At 36.1% G+C, this 20,459-nt stretch overlaps 2 protein-coding genes across 3 annotated transcripts; both read right to left on the bottom strand.

The window, feature by feature from the left end:
- Positions 1 to 1,237: 1,237 nt before the first annotated feature.
- On the bottom strand, positions 1,238 to 20,202 carry LOC139714753 (uncharacterized). Of its 2 annotated transcripts, none has more exons than XR_011709744.1 (8): positions 19,960 to 20,202; positions 18,273 to 18,358; positions 17,571 to 17,620; positions 14,898 to 15,005; positions 14,096 to 14,229; positions 12,989 to 13,061; positions 3,645 to 3,703; positions 1,238 to 2,866 (listed from the first exon to the last, which is right to left on the bottom strand). XR_011709744.1 is itself a non-coding variant. In XM_071626420.1 (8 exons), the coding sequence occupies exons 6-8, from the start codon at positions 13,002 to 13,004 to the stop codon at positions 2,595 to 2,597; spliced, it is 339 nt and encodes a 112-aa protein (XP_071482521.1). In that variant the 5' UTR covers positions 13,005 to 13,061; positions 14,096 to 14,229; positions 14,898 to 15,005; positions 17,571 to 17,620; positions 18,273 to 18,358; positions 19,960 to 20,202; the 3' UTR covers positions 1,238 to 2,594. The 2 variants fall into 2 exon arrangements, 1 of the variants encoding a protein (XP_071482521.1); XM_071626420.1 differs by having other exon boundaries at positions 12,997 to 13,061.
- Positions 9,742 to 12,774, bottom strand: LOC139714752 (uncharacterized). The gene is made up of 3 exons (XM_071626419.1): positions 12,766 to 12,774; positions 10,142 to 11,359; positions 9,742 to 9,804 (listed from the first exon to the last, which is right to left on the bottom strand). Exons 1-3 carry the CDS (start codon positions 12,772 to 12,774, stop codon positions 9,742 to 9,744), a joined length of 1,290 nt encoding a protein of 429 aa, XP_071482520.1.
- Positions 20,203 to 20,459: the final 257 nt, after the last annotated feature.

Below are 20,459 nucleotides of genomic sequence, written 5' to 3'. Positions count from 1 at the left end.
ATGGGAAGAGGGAGCTACGTGGCAAGTATTATGGGATAAGCCTACGTGTACCTTTTTACATAACCGTGGTCAAAGGACTGGTCAGCAAAAATTACCTCTTTTGTTTCTTTTTGCCATTGGCGAAGCGTCCAGAGAGAGTAACATCACACTAATACCAATGGAAATACATGTAGCTCACTCTTTCAGCCGGGGACTTATTGTCAAACTAACAAGGTACATGCTGCCACAAGGTATTGCCCCACTCCCCCTCCCCCAGTAGTTAAGTCCTGACCAGCACTGACGTAGGACAAAAATGAAAAATAACCGTATGTACACTGTTTTACTACCTGCTGCAAAAAAATATCAATGCATACATAATTGAGTATGCAGGTTGTAAAAAGCAAATAAAACTGTTGTAAAATATAATTATGATTGATCTGACTAAACTGTGTGTCGGTTCAATGGCCTTAAGCAGAAAACAATGCATTATAACATAGACTTGATATAACATAGACATCTAAACATCTGTAATGATAAGTACAAACAAATCATATCTGCAAAGTATGACACAAAAATTGCATGTCATGTTGCCTATGTGGTTCTGCGATGGCAGCCTCACAGCGTTATACTGTATTTAGAGTATTTCATAAAGCATATAAAGTGATATTCAATAGAAATATGGACATTTAACTTATCTGGATGCTGTGTATACTCTGTGATAAGTTTTCTTCTGTGGAGATAACGTCATGACCATGCAAAAGAAATCAAGATTATAACAAATTATTACAAACAAAAAAATCTGTACAAACTGCATACTGCCAAGGCATATATAAAAACATAGTAACAATACATTCTGAATACCTACGACATTTATAAAGTACACACATTAATTAACTTGTCGTTGTGTTGAAATCTACATCAAAGCCTTGACATTGTCAAAAGCAATAGGAGAAGCCTTGTAACTTAATGAAATTATGTTTTCTTAAATAAAAATACCACATAATGCGCCAGCCATCTGAAGGGGTGCCCCAATCTCGTTGGTCGGACCAGTGGATCCAACCTCGCAGCCGACGGAATCGCTATTTCAAACTAACGGGGTGTGTGCTCCTACACACTCCCCTGTCGCCTCCCCCCCCCCCCCCCCCCCCTTTCTGGACCTGTCACTGAACAGGTGTCTGACACAATCTATGGCACTTGCACAAGCACACATGTCAATTTTTTTTACAATATAAGTCACTGTTAAAAACAATACCCTTGCACTTTTCTCTTTTTCATCATAACACAAAGAATTACAGGCCTCACTTGTGGCCACACTGAACTAACTGATTTAACTACATGCGTTTCTGATGTTCAATGAGGGCGGTCAATATCTACCATACTCTTGGCATGCTTCATACATTTTACATGACATTGATAAGTTAACAACTCCTTACTTTATATAAAACATGATATACACATGTGGGTATCTCTTATGGCTATTCAAACCTTTCTTTGCTTGATTCTGTTCACAGTACACACAACACCTCTATTATAAATATATCAAACTACGGATGAGTACAACTCTTAGAGCAAACTAACCTTTTCCTGTTATTCAACTTAGTGTGCATTCTCAGAATAGTCATATCCAAAAAGGTATTTCATGCTCAGGCAAAACAAAAAACAAAAAACAAAAAACAAAAAAAAAAAAACAATACAGACTCCATACACATGATAATCTTGCTGCATGTTGTGTGTAAACCTAGCAAATATTTGTCTGCGTATACATGTGATAGTATGTGTAATTTAGCAATATGAGAATCTCCACTAAAATCTTCCATATAAACAAACCATTTTATTTTCTACACATCTACTAATGTCACAAACAGTTCATCACTCATTATCCTTTAGAAACATAATTCTTCGTTCTGCAATACTACTCAGATCACAACATGGCTGTTGGCAGTAACATCTACATCACCAGCCCTTGCACCAGAGTTCAGTTTAGCAGTCCAAGTTGTGATTAATAAGCATAACTCCACCTACACATCACTATACACACCAAATATGAAAAAAATTGCTAATAGATAACCTTGCCGTGGGAGTTGTTCACTCCACAAAGGTTTCAGAAATTGTACTTACCATGGCAACACTTTCTGCAACAAACACAAAGTACATGTCTTGCACATAGAGATTTCAATGTCATAACGTACCCTAAGTTTCATTTAAATTTACCTCAAAACTGTAGGAGTTTATGATGCAAGATTTGCAACACATCCCCGGACCAACTACACGCTGATTCCTACATATCACCTTTTATATTTTGTGTATGCGAGGGTATATAAGTCTCCACAGAGGTGTAGTATGTACCCGTATACTGAATTTCACAATTGTTTTTCCACAATTCATCAAAATTATCCCTTAACTGCAGTACTATACATAATATGTTCATAAGAAAATTAAAATGTACATGTAATAAATATGGCTTCTCTTCTATGGTGATGGGGTGGAATGCCCACTAGCACAGGGAGGTGGTGGGTGGGGGTTGATTTCAGGCAGCCTGTGATGGTGAAGAGAGCAGAGTTGAGTTGAGCGTCCACCCTCTTAGTATGGCACCTATGCCCTCAGGCAGAGACACACTATTTAGCTGAAGCGTAGATAAGGGTGAGGGCGGTGGAGCGGAGAGTGGTAAAACCAACTCCCCAGTCATGACCGCATAGTCTGCTTAGAAGGCACACTCTGGCAGATGCTTTCCCAGCTACATTCAGGGCATGGTGACAGAAGGTGAGTGAGAGTGTCTTGCATGCCATGCAGTTTGATGTAGGGTTGAAAGTCATCTTCACAGAAGAGATAGATGTGATCCACAGATGGTCTGATTCATTTGGGCCTTCAATCAGTAGACTCCTAGTCCCTGTTTCACATCAAAAGAATAATCCAAAGCTGGTATGTTCTCTCTATTGAGCAAGGCGTGGCAAAAAAAAAAAAAAAAAAAATTGAAAGACTTACTGTTACCAATGCTGGAAATTCCTCTTTCAATATCGTTCAAATATTAGCATAAATATGATGTTTGGTGTGTACTGGAAAAAAGTAAACATATATCACTGTGATAACTGTTGCCAGTTATGGACTATTAACTTCGAATGACTTTCTTGTGTATATTTCAAACACATTGGCCCGATTCACGAAGGTGGTGCAACTGACATCATGCTTTTAAACCATGGACAATTTGTATGGAGCACCAAGTGTCACATGGTCTATCGTTATCCACAAAAAGAGGAATGTTCTCGTGCATCTTAATTTCACGAATTTTATTTTTTATATACTAGTATTACGAATTGAACGTCACTGGCAATTAGCGAAAATTTCATGCAAAAAGAATGCCATTAGCCCCTATTCGTGAAAATTTTGCGCCGCGAATATGTCATGTTTTACAGTATTTTGTTACAAATTAGGCTATATAACACTTGGCGCTCCATATAAATTGTTTATGGTTTAAAGCACGGTTTTAGCCAAGTTCAGTGAAAATTAGTCATGGTATTTTCAAGAAGATGAAAATGTAAAAAGTTTATGCATGACGCACGATGGACAATGAACGACAGATGTCAATGAAGAGTGATTGCAATAACTCACTTGAGCCTTTGCCTTGAGAGTGATGAAAAGGAGAAGATTTGAGAACAGAAAAAACATACCTTTGCAACACTTGGAAGAAAAGATGGAGATGTCAAGCACAAACACATGCCAGTTCAACCTTCAACAGGCAAAAGAAAAGCCATTGGATATTGATCAAATGGATATAATCCAAGACTGATATGTTATTTCGCCAGTTCTTTTCTTGCACAATGTCTGTCAAACACTAATAAATAATAGCAATCAATCAATACGAACTGTTAAGCAAACAAGGGTTTGAGCACTAGTTAAAATGATATGTGTGGAAGGATACAAAACTTGTGGTATATACCACATACATGACTAAGTGGAATGTTGTGCTAAAAACATGATGAGTCTTAGTCGTCACTCTGTGTTTTATTATGAAGTATTCATTGATATGAATTACAACGCATGAATATAAATTAGAATCTTCCATACACATACAACTCATACTTTGTTCAGGGTCATTCAAACATTTTCATTACCTGCTTGCGCTTGATTCTCCTCTTCTTATCAGAGGCAGACCAGAAATTCCATATACGTTTATGGGGGCACGAGCCTTGCACCCCCCTGCCTAGCTTTGCTACTGCTCTTGACACTTATCACATGATCAAAAAAACCTTTTCCTTAGCATTTAACTTTCTGCATTAATATACAGTACATTTCCTTAAATTATCAATTTGCAAAATTTAGCTCCTATAGTAAACACAATAATCTTCTAGGCTATGTTATATTGCTGCTCTGTGTCTGTCTCATGTCTGTTCTTTGTTTTACTTCAATTCCATATATCTGTTCTATTTCATTTTATTTCTGTTCTACATTGTATTGACTATATGCTGTGATGACCACATTTCTGAGATCTAAAGAAACTGTCATTAGCAAATGCTTTGAAACAAAATTGGTAAATCTCATCTCCTACTTACATCAACTGCCACTTAATATCTTATTAATAGCACTATTGCCAAAACACACATACAATTGTACAGCCAAGATTAAAGTCTCTCACTAAGTAATTTCTGAATGATACAATACTCATCTTTTCGTTTCACACTGTCATGCATCACAATATTTCTTTCAACAAACTGTCAGAGTCATTACCTGTGTCATATGTTTTTGTCTATTCTGATGTCTTAATATTCCAATCGTCTTGTCACTTTCTTTGTCTTGTTATGTCACTTTTTTTCTGTAGTATTCTTACTTTTGTTGAAGTTTTGTTTCATATTCACAAGCATGACCATTTCAGTGAATCCCTCCATGCTTTGCATGTTTTGCTCATAGCATATATATTATTTTATATTTTACTTCAATCACTTCGGTATCAACTATAATGTATCACTACTCCTAAGTGTCTTTTTTATTGTCGTATACTCTTCCTACATTTGTAATAACACTATTCTGTTTAACTAATTTTGTATTATAAAAGGAAATATGACAAATGAAAAATAAATGTTAATTGATTTGAGAATATACATTACTTTGCATAAACCCACAATGGCACTCATCAAAACTGTATTCTAATAGCTTCATGGTAACTGTAATAAAGGGGAATAACTTCAGCATGAAGTGTATCGATACCTGTGCTATATACATGATCAATCAATGTATCACCTTCTGTTGTAGCATCAAGAACATGTTGTTGATATCCATAAGAACACATTAATTTATGCACAAATGAATCACTTGAATTTTGTCTGAGATTTTCATTGAAGTCACCAATAACTATGCATTTTGTACTTCTCTGCTGCAATTCTATAAGTAACCTCTTTAGTGTTTTACAAAATTGTTTCTTGTCATATCTAGGAGGTCTATATATCACTGAAATGAGACATGAAGGACAAGTTACTGCAAATGCAATATATTCCAGATTATTGACATGTAAATCCAGCCTACTAATAGATTTGATTTTACTATACACTGCAACTCCACCATGTGCTTGATTTTTCAGTGCAGAAAATAAGGGACTTTCATCACAATAAGATTTTGACCGTGGCTGATTGTACATTTTAAACTGATCTAAATTCACATAAAAAATGTCATCATTAAGCCAAGTTTCAGTTAGACAAATAATATCAGAATTTTTAAATAGGAAATTTGATTGGATATCTTTGAAATGTGCTTTAAGACCTTGAATGTTGTGTAACACTATACTCATAGTTGCAATGGAGTCATCATTGTCAATGTGCGTTTCATCAACAAATGTTGGCATGTTCTCTAAACTTTCTTTAACAGCTGGATTGCAATACATAACTTTTGGATCAAAATCTTCAATTGTTAATCCACATAATGATGTAACACGGCTCAGAGCTACATATGCTTGCCCGGGCAAAAATATATTTTTCAGAGAAACAACAGCTCTTTCCACTGTCATGCCTTGTACTTTATGTATTGTGCATGCGTATGCTAATTTTAAGGGAAATTGTTTCCTGGTATACTTTTTTCCAATTGATTCCTGTTGCATTTCTACTGACTGACTTCCTACTTTTTCATTGTCAAATTTTACCACCACACTTGTAGGTCTTGCATTTACATTTCCTCTTACTATGTTAGTTACAGTGCCAATGCAGCCATTTGATAAACCTTTGCTCACATTCACATTTTTGATAAGCATCACTCTAGAACTTTCAGCAATCCAAAGATATGCTGGCAAGGAAGCTTTAGTACATCTCCGTGGTTTGTCACATGTTTTGTTTTTTCCCTCATCACTGAGTTCAGAATCTTCTGCATTCACACATATGATATTTGTGCATTTTTTGTGAAGCATTATTTTATTCCAGTCATTTACTTGTTTGTTTGAAGAATATATATGCAATATATCCTCACATTGTTCTCCAGTTTGGCATGATTGAAGAACTGCTACATCATCACTAGATAATTCATCTGTCTTTCCTTTTATTCTTAATTTGTTCAAAAGAACAGCAAACTTTGCATCATCCTTTTGTCTCATTATTTCATCCAAGTTAATTATAAAGAAGTTGTCTGTCCATAAAGAACTTTGCAGTGTGTCTTTATACAAAGGAGAACCTTTTACAGGGGGTAACTGATAGAAATCTCCAACTGCAATAACTGAAACCTTTCCAAATGGAGTATCATCACGTGTCTGCTTTATTTGCCTTAAACGTCCATGAATATACCACAACAGCTTCTGATCAACCATGGATATTTCATCAATTATTAGTATCTGTAGTTGACCCAGGTGATTACGTAAATGACTTATCTTTTCTTCTCCAAGAGGTTGGTAAGGTAGTGTAGCAGAAATGGGTATGGACAGAGCATTATGAATAGTACTACCACCAATGTTGTGAGCTGCAATTCCCGTTGGAGCTACTTTCATAATTGAAATATCATCTGGATTATGCATCATTCTGCTAAGAATTCTTGTCCCTTCATTACATATGCACTTCACTAAATGACTTTTTCCTGTTCCAGCACCACCTGTCACAAATATCTGAAATGTTGTAGGTTCTTTTCTGTTAACTCTGTCAAGACACCATTGACGTATTTTGTAGAACACCTTTTGCTGCTTGCTATTTAAAGATCTTAATAAGACATTACTATCTTCTCTCGAAATACTACATGATCGGAATTCTATGCCATATGACTCTTTTTCCTGAGATTTGGGCTCAAGATCTGGGATTCTAAATTCATTGTCACCATCTTCAACTTCTTCATGGATTCTAGCTGTTTCATGTCTTTCAATTTCTGTTTCTGGACAGAGTAATCCCCATGCATCTTCTTGTGGACCAAATTTCTCAAGATATTCTTGTGCTTGATCAATTATATCAGCATTTTTTTCAAACTGCCTGAGATTTTCATTGACAATACTTTTGACACTTTTCAGGTTCTTATTATAAATTCGTACAGATCCAGTTTCGTAAAATTCCTGATATGACAAAAATTGATTAGGTTTTAACTGCTTATCAGTGCGGAATGGCAAATACAGTTGCAATATACTCTGATAATATTTTTCTGGGGTTACAGTCAACGAAAAACGAGGAAATCTCACTACAGCATCATTCGTTCTTGATCGTTTTTGTACATAGCCCAGCTGGTCTCTCAATTTGAATACATTCTGTTTCTGTTTCTTACCTTTCATATCAGATTCACTGAGTAGTCTATACTTTGAACAAAATGTGGCTAAACACATATTTTCAAATTCAAAATCATCAGGTCGGGCTTTATATTTATCAATTCTGTTTGGCATCCATGGACTCCTATCATCATCGTCTCGTCTGTTCTGTATAACACTCAATGGTAAACTCATTCTCACAGGGTTTGGTCCTACAGGTATAAACTCTACTTTTCTTGAGCATTCTTTCAGTCTCAGGCTACAAACACGATACACACTTTCTTGCGCTGAAACTTCACGGTTTTGCATATACACATGTCCTATTTCTTTCATACTTTTCCGAGCATCTTCATTGCCCTCTTTCATTTCACTTTCTGCATTTTTCAAGAGCAAACCCATCTCTCTTTCTGCTTTTGACATGTATGACACAACATAAACAATGCAGGCATACTCATTTGTTATATACTGCAAATCCATATTGGCATTCCAAGCTCTGAGTAAGAATGGATTATATTGATTCACCCATATATCTTTTGGATTTCTTCTCATGACTATATCTTCTTTTGTAGCTACAGCATTATAGGCATCTTCAAATTCCTTTTGACACATCCCAAGAACTTCAAAGAGCTGTTTAGCATTATCATATGTCCGTTCCATACATGATGAATTCTTTACTGTAGACAGAATATCTTGAGCTTCATCTGTAACTTCCAAATTATCATCAGGCTTCACAACAAATGTTCTCTCAGAAGGTGGTCTTGGAAAATTAAATCTACAGGTAGTTCCCTTTTTCTTGCATGATTTTGAATGTTTCTTTGAATGAATCTGAACATTCTTCACTATTTCATATAGTTCCTCATCTTCATCCTCACATGGAATGTTGCATGAAATATACTTATCAACAAATTCTATTACATTTTCATCTTTGTCGATACCCAAGCTAGGTGCATTTTCGACCCAAAATAAACAGTGTGTGTGTGGAGATCCTCTCTGTTGAAATTCAATTCTGTAGAAGTAGTCAATTATTTTGCCAATAGGTTCTGCCGGAGAAAGAATCACTTTATTCAAAAATGCATGAAAGCGTTTGTCAAACATACGAGCTACAGTCACTGGATTTGACCTTAGTAAATTACACTTATCTGTCCAATCTAGATCATTTGCTTTTCTTCTATCACCTTGTTGATTTAGCAATGTATTAATAACTTCAGGCCATCTCATTTCAGCTGATGTAAATGATGCAAACCATGTAGGCTTTCCAAGTTGTCTAACCATTGCTAATACATCTTTCTGCGTAGATTGCCAGTATGGAGGTGTTCCCCGTATTTGTTTCAGAAATTTGTATCCTTTATTTGAATCAAGTATCTCACGAAGTTTTCTTGTATCTTTTAGATCTGAACATTGCATCGATATGGAATTATCTATTTCCTCTGAGCTTTTTCTGAGAGCTATAGAAACGTTAGAAAGTATTTGTTGCAGTTCATAAATACACTGAGCATAAAAGATATATTCTGTATTTTTCGCAAATCTGTTGTCCACATGCATCAGGCGATTATGTAAATAACGACCAAGTGTTACTTCAGTGTACCTGGTATCATGAAATGTTGGCTGGCCTGTTGGAAATAGAGCAGGAAAACATTTCGCCTCATTACTCTCATCCATCAACAGCGATACAGGACTATTCTTTTCACAAGGTGCACAACATATAATATCATCGAAAAACTGATCAAGCACTTCTTGTCTCATATCAATCTTCTGTAAACATGTGTCTAACTGAATGCCTTGTAATCGTTCAACTTGATCATCCTCTACATCATCGTCATCATCATTAATTTCACTTGAATCCAACGGTTTAACACAAACTGCTTTACTATTTTCCTCTGATAAGTCAGAACTCCATTCATTATTTATAGCAATATCAGAATACCATTTATTGTTTCTCTTCAAATATTCCAATGCAACTAGCACATTCTTTTTCTTGACAAACTGATATTCATAATGTCCTTTGTACGACAATTTTCTCTTCAGTTTTACGCGAATCAATTGATCATCAGTCTCTGGTCGAGGTAATATCTCTACAGTTTCATCTGTGCGTGAAGGTACACAAACTGTTGGGCCATGTACTCCATACTGTCCTCCTTTAGGCAAGTTCAAAATTTTCATAAATGGAATGTTTAGAGCAATCAAATGCGTTTCCAACTGATTCAGATTTCCAAGTTCCGCAGGAATAGCATGTAATTTTAAATTATTTCTGCTAGCTTCAGCAGGCATATTACCAACTAATAACTTCCTGTGGCAAGTGTAACAAATCCATAAAGAATTTCTTGGTGACTTTACTATTTGACAGTCAACATCACAGTCATCATTGCATGTGTGCAAGTACTCCTCTTCTAAGCATTTCGTATCATTATATTTAGCTTTTGAGCACTTCAATACTTGATTTTTGAATAATAATTTCAAACATACACAACATACATATTCAGGGCCACATGAAACAATTTCCCTAAACTTTTTCAAAACATGATCACAATTTCTCATATTAATTTTCTCTTGCTTTTTTCGTTTCACGTTTCTCATTGCAACTTGCTGTCTGTACACAGAATTTGTCTTGTACCTAATTTTGGCAACTTTTCTCATAATTTCCTTATATCTTTCCCTGAATATAATATTGTTTTGATAATTAGCTCTCTTTATTTCCATTAGCCTCTTTCTCAATAAAGCATTTCTTTGATATCTAGCTTTCCTCAGTTTCTTAAGCCTCTCTCTGAATGAAGCATCGTTTTGATATCTAGCTTTCCTCAGTTTCTTAAGCCTCTCTCTGAATAAAGCATTGTTTTCATATTTAATTTTCCTCAGTTTCTTAAGCCTCTCTCTATATAGAACACTGTTTTCATATCTAGCTTTCCCTAGTTTCTTAAGCCTCTCTCTGAATAAAGCATTGTTCTGATATCTAGCTTTCCGAAGTTTCTTAAGCCTCTCTCTATATAGAACATTGGTTCTATAGCAAAATCTTCTCATTTTCTTCAGCCTTTCTCTGAATGAAGCATTGTTTTGATATCTAGCTTTCATCCTTGTACTCATTGCTTTCTTGACATTTTCTCTGTAAGTGAGATCCAAGGAGTACTTGTCTTTTTGTCTCACCTTCATTTTCTCTTTCTTTTCTAACCTGTAATTTACATCTGTTTGATATTTTACTTTTTTTGCGGCTGCATTTTTAAGTTTACGGAATAGAAAAGGCTGATCATGTGATAAAACATCTGTTTCTAACTGCCTTTGCTCATTTTTTTTCTTTTCTCTCTGTGCTCTCATTCGATCCCTATTTTTCTGTCGAGTAACATTAGCATTCCTTTTTTTTCTTCTTTTCCTTTTTGTAGTTTCCATAGTAGTTTTAACATCTTCAGATTCTCCAGGGTGCCTTCCCATTTTAACTGCAGGTTCCATGTCATCCTCTAATAGCTCATCGTTCAATACATTAGTTTGAAAATCATTGACTTGTTTTGTAACTTTCCTCTTTGTTGTAGGTTTTCTCTTTCTTGTCACAGGGGTTTCCATTTCAGTAATATTTTGTGATCTTGGCAGCTTTTGATACGAACTTGATTTTTGGATCCTTGGACACACAGATTCAACAACATCATAATGATTGCCATTTGTGTGTTGCAAGTAAATACCTCTTTGTGATGTAACAATTCCAAACTGAAGTTTGCTTGCACCAAATAATATCCATTTCGAACAGTTCTCTTCATATATATAAATATCAGTATCTAGTAGATTTGATAAGGCCATTATTTCCAATTCTGTAGCCCATGTGCCATTGTTAAATACTCTTTCCTTTCCAATGTACTTTACAATATCTGTGTACCCTGATCTTAAAAGGCCTCCATAATCTCCCTTGTTTCGTAAAATATGCTTAACTATTGCTTTTCGAATATCACGATGTGAATCTTCCTTACCACATGTGACATATGATATAGCTCTGTAAAAGCAATTTCCATCACCAGTAATTCTACAGATAGACAATGGTTGTGACAGGATAGTAATATCATCGTTTTCAACCACATCTTTTTCTGTATCAATACTGCTATATCTGTCATTAACTGTTATACCTAATTTGCAACAAAACTTCTCTACATCAGATTTATTCACAGGATTGTACTTGAGATTAATATTTTTTTTTTCTTCCACTTGTTCCACCTCAGATGCACCAATGTCAACATTTACTGTCTGTTCACATGTATTTTGTAATGGAATTTGTGTCTCCTGCAGGTTTGATACCATTATCGGTTTTGATGTCATTTTCCCTATTCCCACACTGCAATTTTTTAATGTTTGGGTTTTAGTAACCTTAGATGATAGCTCATGGCTTTCCTTCTTATTTTCAACACCGGCATCTGAATTCACATGAAATACAGGTAATTTCTCAATTAAAGTACCAGACAGAACAGTAGTTACACTTTCCACTACGTCAAAATGATTGCCTCCAGTGAACAGAATATATATGCCTCTCTCAGTTGTTACTTTGTTGTAGTATCCAGGTTTCCTTGCAGACAGTATTTGCCAATTTTTTGTTCGATCATCATAAACATATATATCATGATCTAGCATATGTGCCATTGAACTAATATCAGTGTGACCAGCCCATGTTCCTAAATCCATCAATTTCTCTTGAAATACAAAGTCCCTGACATTCTGATATTTCACTGTATCTATTACATTTTTAAATAAATCACCCTTTTCCAGTAAATGTGCCACATTGGATTTCCTGAGCATGAAATGGTTTCTTTCGCTGCCAGTAACTACATGAGCAATACTTCTGTAAAAGCAGTTGCCATCACCCATAACTCTCTTGACATTTACAGGTTTCCCAATATACAAACTATCATTTCTATCCTCCATTAATTCATTGGCAGTACCACTGTAAATCAAATTCAATTTATTGCACAAAGACTGCTTGTCTACGTACGTAATCGGCACAAAATTGAAATTTCGATCTCTTCTTTCTGTTGTCTTGTCAACTGAAACAAATTCAACTTCATTCTCATTTCCATAGTCATCACTGTTTACATTTACTCGATTTTTCTTTGCTTCATTTTGAGTCTTACAGCGAACATTGTTAATTCCTTTAACATTATCATAATGTTTTGTAATGTTGCTATTTTGATCATTTGTATTCTTACATGCAGTATTTACTGGGTTTGATCTCTTGGAGCCACTAGTGGTCAATGCATTTTTCTTAGAATTTGATTGTAATGCCAGACCGGTTAGTTCAAACTGAGTAGTACGTAAATCACATGCCATTGATTTTGCCAAATTCAAACAGTGTACCTGTATACCTTGCCATGATGAAATGCTAAGCAAGACACTGCAACCATCTTGTACCAAGTATCCATCATGACTTCTGGAATGAGAATCAAATACATAATAACCGTTGTCATGTGTAATGATTGCAAATGTACTCTCAGCAAAATTCATAAGACATGCATCATATCTGCACAGTTCTTGTTCTAAAGCTTGGCTCAATGACAAAGCACCAAAATTGGACAAAATGTTTTGATTTCCATCCAACACTCCATATTTTGACTCAGCATAAGCTATTTGAAAGTTTTCATCCAAAATATGAAGTTCCTTGGGTAATTCATCTATCATTACAAGCTCTTCATTCAATGGTGAATCCTTCTTTATGTAATAATACAACTCATTCCCAAGTGTCAAAATCTGATCAAGATCACGAGGTCTCATTTCAATTCCATTCTTTGTTTGGGTGTACAGAACAGCCACAAGGGAATTACATGCACATTGTTTGCCAGCAGTATACCCAAAACGTTGATCACCTTGATTAAAATTTCCTTGTGTAATTGTTTTCGTCATGGGATATGATTGCCCTCTACCACATTCAGAACTCAAGAGTGAAACAGGCTTACAGACACGTTCTTCAGTCTCTAAATCACTTGCAGCTGATTCATCATCTAATACATGTACTGTTGATTCCTGTACATCATATGAATTATGGTGGTTAGCACTTTTTGCAGAATCATCATTCATTATTATGCAGTCAAACGGATTAGTATTTTGTTCACGTTCAGGCAAGAATATTGATTCATTACAAACTTCAGCACACTGTGTAGCTGAAACAGGTCTGTGACATGGAGACTGAACACTAACATCTGTACAAGAATTCACAGGGAACAACTCCTCCACTGATATTTGTCTGTCACTTTTAACAACTTTTCTTTCACTGTAACATGGGTTCAGTTCATGCACACTGTGGATTCTGTCACACTTCACTTTGGACATATCATTCGAGCATGTGCTGTCTCTACTTGTGCAATTACTGTCCTCACAGTCAGATATTACATTCTTACACAGCTTTTCAATCTTTGCTACATGTTCCCCTTCAGGAATGTCATCTTGGACCTTTTCATCATTACGCACCTGTGAGTCAACATTTTTCATCGGTGCCACAATTTGTCTGTTGCGGATCTTGGTGAAACGACCTTTCTTTCTTGGTTGCCGTGCATTCCCACCTCCATAAAGCATGGTCACATTAGACAGTTTTTTCTCAATGTCTGTGGAAGAGACAGAGGCACATATAGTTTGGTCACCATTCGGTATGCAACATTCATTAGTCATATTCAAAGTGCTTTTAGCCACATCAGCCCAACTTCTCTGTGTTTTCGCACAGATTTGTTCAGTGTATTTTGCCATAACATGAGGTGACTGAACACACTTTGAATATACATTCAACACAGATTCAGTATATACCTGCAGACTATCATTTCGTTCTGTGTCCAAGTTTGCATTCACATTTCGCTTCACAAGTTTACCAGGTTCTTTTTGCCTTGTTTGTACTTTAGATTTCTTGCCCTTGCTAGTCTTCGCTCTTTTCTGCTTTTCAAGATAGTAGGCTTTCATTGCTTTGCCAATGTAGGTCACGCCAGGTTGGAGAATCACACCATTTACTGATCTCACTGAACTCTTGTTAGTGGTCTTGGTCTTGGGATTGTCAGTCATTGTTTGGGATGTTGTCACTTTTGTCTTCTCAATCATTTTTGTTTTCCTTGATTTCACAATTGTCCAACCATCATCAACTGCAATTTCTAATGGCTGGAATTGCCTCTTGGTCAAATTTGTAATGAATGTCGAATCTGATTCATCTCTCTCACAATCTGCTCTTTTCTGCATACACACATTTGTCATTTCTGAAATTCCAAGTTTGTCCTTCCTCTTCACATACCTCTTTTTCAGTCTCTTGGTTGATTTCTTCCACTGGCTGCTCTTGCGTGATGAATGTGAAATATCAACACCAAAATCTTCATCACCAATGTCTTCAAGAAGCTCATATCTGTTGAAATGACAGGGAATGCCAACTTTGTCAAAGATGCGATGGGCAATATTATTGCTTCCACATGCTGAACATATCCAAATCAACCTTGCATCACACAGTCTAGACTCAGAAATGGTTCCTGTACACATCACATGAAACTGTTTGCCACAATCCTCACATAGTACTCTGCTTTCATTTTCATTAACCACATTGCAACATGCATCACATTCACTGACCTCTACATTTCCCATCATGTCACAACTATGGAGGATATCTAGAATATCACCAATAATATCCTTGAATTCACTTGCTTCCATTGTCAAACTATATGGCCTTAAATCTTTAAACATTGATTATGCTACAATATATCAATTAACTGTTCAATTAATATACTTCTTGAATCCGTATACCTGTATGAATCACGACTACTCCACTAGTATTATGATTATATTTTAGCAATATTGCGTATACTGTAGTGTCTTGAAACTTGCATGTACTAGTATATGTGTACTGTACTTAACTGTACAATGTGCTTGCAATGATACAACACCCGGTCCTTTTTTACCAACAGATGCCGTTTTTGTCTACCAAGCAAAATGTGTGTGCTAGAGCTATGTACTCAAAATTCCTTTTGTACTTCACTGTATAAGTCAATCAATAACACTGAAGCGATTTGTTTCTACCAACATGTAGCGCTCTTTGTCTGTTACGTGCTGGTAATAGTTACTGTGGCAAGTGCAAGAATGTGATTACTACACTCACACTTGTTTGTGTATTTTTGTGTTAACCGAGTTTGCTACCAGAATAACAGGTGTGATTTTTTTTTGTTATGTTTATATAAAAATAGCTTCAATAACAATACACTACTTGTATCAGTCAAATCGCTTTAAAATGAAAGTGAATATGAACTGCACGCAATATTTTTCTTTCCCCACAAGGTAAATCTCTCTATAAGCACATGTACATGTACAAGGCCAAAGTCAATCAATTCTTCCACAAAATCAAGACTTCTTTAATACTTAATCCTCAAAATTATGTCTAATATACTTTCTCCAAACTCTTTTTTGGTTTAATTTTTGAAGTTTCTCTGTGTTTCCTTCAATTATCTTTGTTTTTCTCAGAGTCTAATAATTACACTTTGGCTGTCAACCACAACTCTGTGACTCAAAAACTTTTTGCAATGAAAATAAAATATACAATATCTGATGAAAAATAAAGACAATTTAACTATTAAATACGCACCAATGGTATTAAGATAATAGCAAAAAATATACACACATGAGATCCAGATATGATTCAAGACAAGTTTCAAATACAACTGAAAATGATATTCAGAAACGATTGGAAATATGAATTAGATAGGATTCCAAATGAGATTCAGATACGATTTGAGATGAGATTCAGATACAATTAAAGATACAATTCAGTGCCTAAGGGGATTTTCACAATCACACTGTCTCCTCAAACTATTTTTCCAATGTAATCTATCATTACAAATTACTTTCCCAAAGCTTGTACTGTGAAAACTGCAAGTATATTTATTGGTTTTAGTGAATGGAAATACCCTCCTATTAAACTACTTTATATTTTGCTTCAACCAGTTGATAGCTTTCTGAATTAATTTTGACTACAAAATCCAGTTAAGAATTTACAAAATCGCTCAAGTGTTTCCCTTGCAATAAGCTTCCTTAATGCAGTCACTCAAAAACTTCACTTATATTTTCAAATCGATGTTTTCACATGCACTTTCAAAAATCAATCAGTCAATCAAATTTCCTCCACACACAATAAATCTTGACCTGTATGTACTACAATTTATTCCCAAATACTCAATGTGTATTCAAAACTAAAACTCGTATAAAAACTAAAGACACACAACTTCAATTTCAGAGGTTTGAAATTTGTTGCTTTTTCTCTCTGGTTTACAATTCAGTTAAATTTTCAATTAAAGTTTATCTATCAGGCCTAGTAACCCGGATTTTGATTTTATACCTTGGGCCTGGTAACCTGGATTTTGAGTTTAGTTCTCAGGCCTTCTATACTGAATTCTGAATTTACTTCTCAGGCCTGGTAACTTGGATTTTGAGTTTATTTCTTGGGCCTGTTAACCTTGATATGAGTTTATTTCTTAGGCCTGGTAACCTGGATTTTGATTTTAATTCTCAGGCTTGGTAACTTGGATTTTGAGTTTATCTCTCAGGCCTGGTAACCTGGATTTTGAGTTTATATCTCAGGCCTTGTAGCCTGGATTTTGACTTTATTTCTCAGGCGTGGTAACTTGGATTTTGAGTATATTTCTCAGGCCTGGTAACCTGGATTTTGAGTTTATCTCTCAGGCCTGGTAACCTGGATTTTGAGTTTATATCTCAGGCCTGGTAACCTGGATTTTGAGTTTATATCTCAGGCCTGGTAACCTGGATTTTGAATTTATATCTCAGGTATGGTAACCTGGAATGAAGGGCTTGGATGATTTTTCAGATGAAGTTTCAATGGAATTCACTGAATGAAGATGTAATGGTATGAAATGAAAAATGTGGGTGAAGAAAACAATACAACATAAAACAGACACAAATATAAACACACTTTCAACAAGAACAAACAAATCTCTATCCACAGCCTGCCACTCCCAGATCCTGCATAAAGACAAAACAATAATAAATATCTTCTTAAAGGGATCATATAGTTTGTGGTTGAGCCTTAACTTCAGGTTTTTACCATTTCTTGGTGAGATAGTGAGAAACCTCTTATGAAATATGAAAGAGCATATAATTCCAAGAGGATTATTTACTATTACTACTCGTTGCCATATTTTGAAAAACATTGTGGATTGCGCAAGGAAGTGACATACGTGCACAACAACACATCTAAGCTGACTCAAAGGAGACTCAATCCCATCGTATGCTGGCTCACAAAACCTTACTAGTCATATTAGTAAAGTACATTGTACATCACATTGCGAATGTGGTCCTAGAAAAAACCACAAAACATACCCCATAATTACAGGATAAACAACTATAATATTGACTATAAATATGGTGTAAAGGACTCATTACAGCTCCTCATCACAGTGTGTGTTATATACGCCACTGACACCTGCCATAAGTTCTTATTATTCTTCAATAGAGTTTTTGTTTGGGTGAATGTGACAATGTGACGTCAAGTGCAAGCGTACAGTATGTCAATGCGTCACATCTGAATGTTGAGCCGCTACTAAAAACATTTCAATTTCACGTGTCACAACTTGTGGAATGCTGTCTAAATATCAGGACAAATAATTCTACTCACAGGGTAGTAGCTCACTGGGACATGCTGCCAAATACAGCCGTGAAGGAACTAGACTCAACAGATTCAAGCCAGGGATAGATGCCCTCCTGTCAAAAAAGTACAAAGTCCTCATGAACTCAGTCAATCAATTACATTCTCAGTCACTACTGCAAGTGCAATATAAACAAAATATCAGGTTGACATACAGTGGAAACTTGCTAAAAGTGGGCAGGCAATACAAGACTAACTGTCTTTCCAGAAGCCCAACAACACAAGTCAATACAGGTGAATGTGCAGAAGGCAGGCTGGTGCCTGCCCTTGAGTGCAACACATATAGAACTCTATTATAGTATTAATTAGAACTGTAACACATTAATAGAAGGCCCTATATGCAGAATTTGTGACTTGTTTCTTTACTTCAAAAACTTGTAGTATTTATTGTGTCTTGACAACATGCCAGATAAATATCCTGGGGTAAATTATGTGGATTATAGAACATAAAGCATGGTGAACACTACAAGGTATATCAATACACTGCAACAACCAGGCCAGGCACCGAGACATGATTGCATATGTAGCATTACATGTAGGGTTGGGGGTAACCCCGGGACGCTCCGTATACACAGCTACGCACTGTGGGAGAACACGCAGGTTGGGGCTGGTCGCAGTTAGGTTGAAGGTACCACATATTCGTCACCCTAAACTAAGCCAAGGATGTGTAAAATTAGCCTGTACATTCTAAAAATATAACACAAATCCGCCTAATTCCTACCTCAAATATGACATAAATACTGCAGTTTTAGATATCGTGACCGTCTCGTTGATTATGAATCTCCGTTTTAAAATAGCGCAATTTCAATGCGTGCGATCCATTATCTTCGCGCAGCTAAAAAGGGAACCGCGCGATCGACACCCCTTCCCTCCATAGGTAAACACGTGAATTTCACAGCATAGGTAATACACGTGAATTCCACAGGCCACAACCTATAGGTAATACACGTGAACTTCATAGCCATGCGTCGTTACTGAACGGATGTGTAATTTTTAGCTTGGTTTGTTTTCGTTTCTTCGTTTTTATTGTCTTTATAACTAATGACACTTATCCTGCGGGTACCATTCGTTCTAGTCAATATACGCAAACAGCCATGATACGCAGGGTGCCGATGGGAAAAGTGCCCTACCGATCGAAAGGTGGTGCCCTAGCCTCGAACCCCGCCGTAAGGCGGCTACGTTGTACGTTTGGGGCTGCTGGTCGCAGTTAGGTGGTGCCCCAATCATACATTGTAAGTGCATGCGAAATGCATAACAGTCAAAGCTGACAAATAAAATAAATGTCAGAGGCTGTTGCATGTCTTCGCTGCTGCTTTAACTTATCAAGACCATAATCTTAACTTAGCTTTCATGTAATTAAAAAAAAAAACAGGTTAACTGAGCACGAATTCCTAAAAAGGTCATAATGCTCTTTCGCACAGTTTTCGTTTACAATCGCTAGAGAAGTGGAACGACATTACCCATGTCATAATACACTGTACGATGCACCATTATTTTCTAGTATACCAGAGCAAAGCCCACGGAATTACTGATGTTCATACTGATAATAAGGCAGATATGCAATTCGTCACCGACTGTCTTAAAAACTCTTAGACTCTACTCTTGGTCAAAAAATCCAAGTAAAGACTTCTAATTCTGTAAAGCCCAATATACTTACCACAGACGGCTTAAACTCACAATTCGTACTTTATTTTAGTCTGCAGCAGTCGCAAAATGTCACGCGAAAAGATGCAAAAAGTGCGTGATTCGGGTTCGATGAAGGCAACTGACAATAATTTGCAATTTGTAGCACTGGTATATGGCTAGGTTGGGCAGCGCAGTGCACTACTAGTATGTGACGTCGTATACATACTAATAATACAGTGGTTAGGTTGTAGCATGGTTGTAGCAGGGAGGTGGATTCCACCTCCCTGGTTGTAGCTAGCATGTAGTGCATTGACCACTTCCCGAAAATATTGGACAAACACGTACGCACACGTGCATATACGTACGCACAACTTATGCAATAAAAATTTCCCATTTTTTCACACGGATCAAAGATGCGTGCATTTCATAAAAGGAACTTGTCAAATAAAATGTCATACAAGATCAGACATATTAGACTAAGAGGCATTTCATAAAGCTCTCTTGTCCAAAAACTTGTCAAACAAATTAGCT

Source organism: Diadema antillarum, unplaced genomic scaffold, assembly GCF_040938485.1.
Source record: "Diadema antillarum isolate AM-2024a unplaced genomic scaffold, OU_Dant_1.0 seq00002408_RagTag, whole genome shotgun sequence".
NCBI lineage: Eukaryota > Metazoa > Echinodermata > Echinoidea > Diadematoida > Diadematidae > Diadema > Diadema antillarum.
Note: the sequence above shows the minus strand (reverse complement) of the source record. Positions and strands in the feature narration are given on the sequence as shown.

Coding starts and splice junctions, on each gene's coding strand:
- LOC139714752 (XM_071626419.1), bottom strand. Junction 9,805..10,141: donor TTTCATGTGGCCCTGAATAT/GTATGTTGTGTA, acceptor ACTTGCCTAAAG/GAGGACAGTATGGAGTACAT.
- LOC139714753 (XM_071626420.1), bottom strand. Junction 2,867..3,644: donor TTCTTCCAAGTGTTGCAAAG/GTATGTTTTTTC, acceptor GATGTGAAACAG/GGACTAGGAGTCTACTGATT.